Below are 7,482 nucleotides of genomic sequence, written 5' to 3'. Positions count from 1 at the left end.
GGGGGAGGGACTGAGCGAACGATTCGTTGACCGCGGATTAACGACATGAATCACTCAGTGAACGACAACGCTCTCGCTCTCTGCTCTGCTTGCCCCAATGCCGCGAGTGATTCTCCTCCCGTCGCGGGGATATGTTTCATGCCATTGGCATCCGTTCTCCATTCATTCTCCAAGCTAACGGCTAATGTTGACTCAAGCCACATGAAAACAAACACACACACACGCGCCCCGTCCCCATTATCTCAACACATAAAGTTATGAGAGTAGAGGAGACAGAAAGAAACTCAGTGCAGGGCAAGGCTGAGCAGCAGCGACGCGAAGGGGAGGCTGTTTGAGAATATTTAAAATAAAAATAATAACTAATGTATGTACATATACATAGGCTATTATTTATCTTGATTTTTATATTATTTAAGCTATTTCTTTTCTTTTTTATTGCATATTTAAGTTGATATTTCCATTTTTATATTTTTAAATGTAAGCTACAGAAATTTTAGTTTTAATGTTGGCTTTTCTGGCACTTGGTTTAATATTTGTTGTTTTATTTAAGGTAGCCTATTTATTTTCTTTTTGTTTGCACATTTAAGTGAATATTTTCTTTGTTATATTTTTAAACGTAGGCTACAGAACATTTAGTTTTTATGTTGGCATTTCTGGCTCTTAATTTATTTGTTTTATTTTGAAGGTATTTATTTTCTTTTTGTTTGCATATTTAAGTTTACATTTTCTTTGCTACAGAACATTTAGTTTTTATGTTGGCATTTGTTAAGGGTTTCTTAATTTAATATTTGTTTTTGCACTAAACAAACGAGGCCTATTTATTTAACTGTTGATTGCAAGCATTTTAGTAGGATATAACTATTTTTTTTATTTTCCACGTTTATTTATTTCTTATTTTCATTTCAGTGCAATAAAACATATTTAACAACAGGACTCGCGAACCTACTGACACAGAGAACTGACTGTGTCGCGTAGGAGGACGTCACATTGAGGCTCTCGTTCAGTCACTGTGCGTGTCGTTCATTGGGTGCTGAGGGCTTGTGTCGTTCGCGAACTGACACACACCGAGATCTGCCGCTGGGGAAGCTGTTACTGACTGACTCATGATTCGCCGACCTGCCCACAGAACTGCTGCTGCAGAAGTGATTCGGTGATTCGGTGAACGAATTTTTGGAACGAATCAATTTAAGGAACTGATTCTAGTGATTCAGTACAGTCAAAAGAACTGCCGATCCCATCACTACCGCCCACACACCACTGACCGGAAATAAAGTTCGTCAACACGACGCGGATTGGTCGAAACCAGAGCCAATCACATCCCGTGACGCAGCTCTTTTATATAGTAACCCAAAGCCAAGCTTGTAGTTGCTGTTAAGAGTTCGGGGAACCAGCTAGTTTCGCCATGTTTTGGAAGATCGCTTTCCTCGTCTTTGGGGCAGTTTGCGCCGTGGGTTTTGCCAGTTTCGTCGGAGGCTTCACAGATGGGGATGTCAACGACGAGCATGTGCAAAACGCCCTAAACTACGCCATCGTCGAACACAACAAGGCCTCGAACGATCTGTACCTCAGACAAAAGACCGAAGTGGTGAAGGTCCAACAGCAGGTCAGTGACCTCAGACCTCGGGCAAGGATTCGGTCAATAGCTCGTCATTAGTTGTGTAAATACAACAGCATTTGAACAACTGGTGTTCGTATAATTTACGTTGCAGCTACGACTGGTTTTCTGTACATAAAACCTTGTTGTTTTTTTAAAATGGCACATCTTAAATGGTCTTGTTGCAGGTAGTCAGTGGCATGAAGTACAAAATTACTGTGAGAATGGCGAGAACCTCTTGCAGGAAGGGTGGCGCACAGGAACAATGCGAAGTCTTCCAAGACCCAGAAATGGCTAAGGTGAGATTCTTGATAATTGTTTTGATTATTTTTATGTGTATTATGGATTATGACACGCTTTGTTGAATTTTGCCTGTGGATGGATTGTCAAATGTTGGCTTTTTTTGTATAACTATATTTTATAAGTACCACTGATAGTCTCACACACACTAGGTGTGGTGAAATTAACCTCTGCATTTGACCCATCCCCTTGTTCCACCCCCTGGGAGGTGAGGGGAGCAGTGAGCAGCAGCGGTGGCCGCGCTCGGGAATCATTTGGGTGATTTAACCCCCAATTCATACCAAAGACTATAAAAATGGGATCCATTACCTCCCTGTTAGGCACTCAGCATCAAGGGTTGGAATTGAGGGTTAAATCACCAAAAATGATTCCCGGGCGCGGCACCGCTGCTGCCCACTGCTCGCCTCACCTCCCAGGGGGTGAACAAGGGTGAACAAGGGGATGGGTCAAATGCAGAGGACACATTTCACCACACCTAGTGTGTGTGTGACAATCATTGGTACTTTTTAAACTTTAAATTCCAACCCTTGATGCTGAGTGCCAAGCAGGGAGGTAATGGGTCCCATTTTTATAGTCTTTGGTATGACTCGGCCGGGGTTTGAACTCACGACCTACCGATTTCAGGGCGGACACTAACCACAAAAACAACAATTCAAAAATTGTTGCAATTTGTTACAAAATAATGTCATTTGACTTGCATTAGTTTGCGTCAAGTGGATGGTTTTGACTCTGCTATTATTTGGCATCAAGCAAAGCATAGAAGCGAGTTAACTATATTACCTTTAAATTTCTGCAGGTCTGGATTAATGTTCTTTAATGTTTACCTAAGTTTGACGCAAACAATCGCCACCTTTGGCAGAGCATGTTTTAAAGCACTGCTTGCAACGTGGCGCTCCCGTGTATAAAGCGTCACCAGTGGCAGGCCGTGCGTTTCCCACCTAGGCCTTAAGTGATGTCCAACTTCAATGATTACCTCTCAAAATACCGTCATTTATATCACCACATGACCATTGCTGGAGAAATACTCTACAGAAACACATATACGCACTACTGGGCATCGAACCACCACCAACAGTGTACAAAACAGGTTATTTTCTGGCATATTTAAAAATCAATAAACCCGCATCAGAATCAGAATAGTTTTTATTGCCGTTGTTTGAAAATGGGTTCACAAACTAGGAATTTTTCTTGGTGCAACATAAAACACATAACACAGAATAGGTAATAAAATGAGCTGTGCCTGAGCTATCAGATCTTATTATTGTTCATGTGCCTGATGGCCGAGGGGAAAAAACTGTGGGTCTGGATGGACCTAGTCAGCAATTATAACATATCCTATATGGTATTGTTAAAATTAAAATTGCAAAAAACATACTAAACGTGAAAAAATAAAGAAATTAAATATTTGAACTTACAATTTGTAGCACCCATTCGAGCTTGGCCGACATCGTCTCAAAAGATGTAGTTTCTCTTTAAATATCCTTCTTGAAAATGGCCTTGCAAATATATGTGTTGTCTTGTCTAATCATAAAAGATGCAGACGAGGCGTGTTGGCTGAGTTCTTAAAGTTTACTCCACAGCGTGCTCATCAAAAACATCCCGCTGCATTCAACAACCTAAACAGGGCTACTGCTCATGCTCTTCACTACTGTGGCATGCTGGGTAATGGAGCTCATAACGTCACAATATATATTCCTTAGGCCAGCTAGAAGGCCTTACTGATAACAAATTGTGATCTGATTGGCTATCGCAACTGTCTGTCAAATGTTTGTGTCCATTCAATGACAGTGCATGGACGCCCGCATTGTTGATTCTGAAGTCCCCAGGCAGATTTGGTACAGCATGGCAACATAAGCTAGCTGAATTCTGATTGGATAAAAACTTTATAACCTAAAAACAACAGCGCTGGAAGGAGCATAATATGACATGAAGAGAATATGAATACTTTTAGATATTTAGGGAAAGTAAAATAAAGAATACTTTCATCTTTAATCATGATAATGATTTCTGGTTATGTTAGGACAGCAGAGAAGGCCTTGCTGGCCCTGACGGCACACAACTGCACTTCACACCCCCTTTTTATTAACCAGTAGAATTGCTGTCTTTTGCCTTTCTTCCTCTGTACGCCATTTCTTCTTGTGCGTTCTGAGTGTGTGCAAACTGGCACACTCAACATGCTCCTCCGCTCGACATGCACATGCAGCCTCAGCTGTTGCTCTTTCTAATACATTGTAGAATACAGTTCTAACTTATATCTGTCAGTAGACTCGCAAAACTACAACATGGCTGACGGGGGGAAGACACAGTCGGAGTAGAGGCATGTAAATAAGACCGCTCACAAAAAACGGCGCATCCTGAAGAGACAAACAAAGAGCGGTTTGAAGATTGTCTGTACAAAAAAAAATTTTTTTAAATCCATGCAAAATGTTGACCAAAGAAACACAATTATATTTTTTGTAGACCACAGTAAGTGTTTTAAATGAGGAAAGCGATCATGATATGACCCCTTTAACTTGTTTTTACCTTTCATAAATTGTGTCTGACATTGTTTGTTATTTCTGTGAGAAATTAGTTAAAAAGAGGAAGTGATGTGTCATAGTGTGCCATGTGAATAGGGAAAGAAAACATATCTTTTATTTATATTTTGCATGTTGTTTCCACAGCCCTACGTGTGCACATTCAGTGTGTGGAGCCGCCCATGGATGCATTTCATGCAGCTGGTAGACACAAACTGCTAGGAAACGAACCACGAAGGAAACCTTCAATGTTTCAGATTACTACCGCCACCATTGTTGTTTCCTGTAATTGAACCGCAAAATACTTCTTTATTCTGCTAACCATATTTTTTTTTTAGATTTTAGAATCGATGTGAGAATCCATGCAGTATTATTTTTGATCTTCAGAGTGAAACGAACTAACGACAAATAGATGTGCACTTTTTTTCCTAATTAGCATTTTATGACCAAAATGTGTTTCATAATAAAATTAAAGCACCTTTAAACAACTGTACCCCTGTATGAATCAGTCTTTTGAGGCACAATTAAATATATAATGATCATTTGTGTGTGTGTGTGTGTGTGTGTGTGTGTGTGTGTGTGTGTGTGTGTGTGTGTGTGTGTGTGTGTGTGTGTGTGTGTGTGTGTGTGTGTGTGTGTGTGTGTGTGTGTGTGTGTGTGTGTGTGTGTGTGTGTGTGTGTGTGTGTGTGTGTGTGTGTGTGTGTGTGTGTGTGTGTGTGTGTGTGTGTGTGTGTGTGTGTGTGTGTGTGTGTGTGTGTGTGTGTGTGTGTGTGTGTGTGTGTGTGTGTGTGTGTGTGTGTGTGTGTGTGTGTGTGTGTGTGTGTGTGTGTGTGTGTGTGTGTGTGTGTGTGTGTGTGTGTGTGTGTGTGTGTGTGTGTGTGTGTGTGTGTGTGTGTGCGCGTGCGTGCGTGCGTGCGTGCGTGCGTGCGTGGTTTCTGAAATATATCTTGATTTTAAATACCACCAACCGATTAAATAATTTTTTACCAACATTAACATGTATTATGCAACAATTGTTTAAACAATATTACAATTAATATTGAAGTCATGTTGTTGATTGTATGGTTAAGTTTAGGTTTTAGGCTGCATCCTGCAGTTAAAAAATATGAACAATTACTTTCATAGGGATGCTAAATGTTTAAAGCTATAAATGCCAAGGTTTTTTTTAGATCTTCGCATACTACTTTTTAAACTTTAAATGTCTACTTTTTATCATTGTAAGGTTTTCAGGAAAATATATTTAGTTTATTTTTCATATTACAAGATTTTTGATAGTTGTCTTGTGAACGATTTCCCTTGTGGAATAATTAAAGTTTGTCTAAGTCTAAGTAAATACCGTTAATGTTTAATCCACATATTTTTTTAATATTCAACACAATGTTTTTAATTGCCTGTCACTACATTGTAGGAATATTGATAGTTTTCTTCTTGTTGTAAGCCACACCCTATGAGTATGACCCTCAGCTGACCCCGCCCTCTTCTAGAGCTGACCTTGGAGACCATGTGGGGGCCACCTGCACTGCCTCAGGGGGTCATAAATCAATCCCCCGCCAACCCCCTTTTTTGGTAATACCTTATCTCTCCCCTCTGAGGAGCAAGCGTCATCATCGTACATCGATGGACAGCTAAGATGAGTTAATTAATCATATGACAAGCGGTAGAAAATGGATGGATGGATGTCTCTGATGTGCACATCAATCAGTTTGATGACATTTCTTAATTTAAACAGTTACCCAGCATCACCTCTGTGTCGCCAAAGTATCCACAACACTGGATGACAGCGTTAGCGAGAAGCACTGCACATTAAAATATCACACACAACTCTTAGTGCAGTAGGTGCGTGACTGCTCGCAGACTGCTCGCTGTTTCGAAAAAGCTAAGTATCGTTCTATTTGTGTGCTTTTAATTGTTCTGCAGCTTTCTTTATTACTTTCTCAACATATTTAGTAGTACTATTTAACTTGCAAATCACCCGATCTCTGTCTCTCCACCCCTCCCGCATGCTAAGCTAACGAAGCTAGCGCGGAGAAAAGCGTCGCCGGTCAGAAGGAATCTACTCCTGCACACCGTGACCAGGACTTCTCGGAAGACAGCAGGAACTTCACTCGGTGACAGAAAACACCGTGAGTATGGCTTCCTGCGCGTCTTGCACCTTACTCACGGAGAGGCTGGCTCTGCTAGAGGGCCGTGTCCGCCAGTTAGAGCAGAGTAATCTCGTAACTTTAGATGTTGCGGACACATCTGCTAGCGTTAGCTGTAGCGAGCTAACTAGCCCAGCCTGTAGTAGTCCTAAGCGGCCTACAAGCTACGGTGTACCGGTTGAGACGCATAATAGATTTAGCTCTTTAGCTAGTCCTACACCCCAGTCTACCGGGCACCACACCTTAGTCATAGGGGACTCCATCACCCGAAACATAAAGCTTAGCAAACCAGCCACAATTAAGTGCATCCCTGGGGCCAGAGCACCTGACATTGAGGCTAATCTTAGGGAGCTAACTCGCAACAGGCCTAGTAAACACGTACGACAGGCTCATCGCACCACTAGTTATGCGAATATAGTTGTACACGTTGGCTCCAATGACACTAGAATGAGACAGTCAGAGATTACCAAGAGAAACATAGCCAGGACTTGTGATCTCGCTAGAAAGATGTCCAGGCATCGAGTAATTGTCTCTGGCCCCCTGCCTGCGAGAGGCAATGATGAGAGATATAGCAGATTAGTCTCGCTTAACAAGTGGCTGGCTAGCTTCTGTAGACAACAGGGACTAACGTTTATTGATAATTGGCCCTCTTTCTGGGGCAAACCAGGCTTGCTGATGAGAGACGGCCTTCACCCTAACCAGGAAGGCGCCATCATCCTGTGTAAAAACATAGACTACTGTTTAAGTCACATTTGACTAACTACACTAGAGCAAGCCCGGTCACAGGCAATTACAGAGCCTGCTAGTCCGGGTGAGGAGTCAGTTAAGCTAGAACTAGCCAGCACCAGGCTGGATAATTCCTGTACGCATAGCAATTTTCTTAGAATAACACACAACTCACATAATGTTTTTTCTGTTGTGAATGTGTCC

General features: G+C 41.6%; 1 protein-coding gene across 1 annotated transcript; it reads left to right on the top strand.

The window, feature by feature from the left end:
* Nucleotides 1-1,328: 1,328 nt before the first annotated feature.
* On the top strand, nt 1,329-4,899 carry cst3 (cystatin C (amyloid angiopathy and cerebral hemorrhage)). The gene is made up of 3 exons (XM_061960164.1): nt 1,329-1,603; nt 1,783-1,893; nt 4,558-4,899. The coding sequence occupies exons 1-3, from the start codon at nt 1,403-1,405 to the stop codon at nt 4,630-4,632; spliced, it is 387 nt and encodes a 128-aa protein (XP_061816148.1). The 5' UTR covers nt 1,329-1,402; the 3' UTR covers nt 4,633-4,899.
* The last annotated feature ends 2,583 nt before the right edge of the window (nt 4,900-7,482 follow it).

The sequence above is a fragment of the Nerophis lumbriciformis genome, linkage group LG02 (assembly GCF_033978685.3).
Source record: "Nerophis lumbriciformis linkage group LG02, RoL_Nlum_v2.1, whole genome shotgun sequence".
Lineage (NCBI taxonomy): Eukaryota > Metazoa > Chordata > Actinopteri > Syngnathiformes > Syngnathidae > Nerophis > Nerophis lumbriciformis.
Note: the sequence above shows the minus strand (reverse complement) of the source record. Positions and strands in the feature narration are given on the sequence as shown.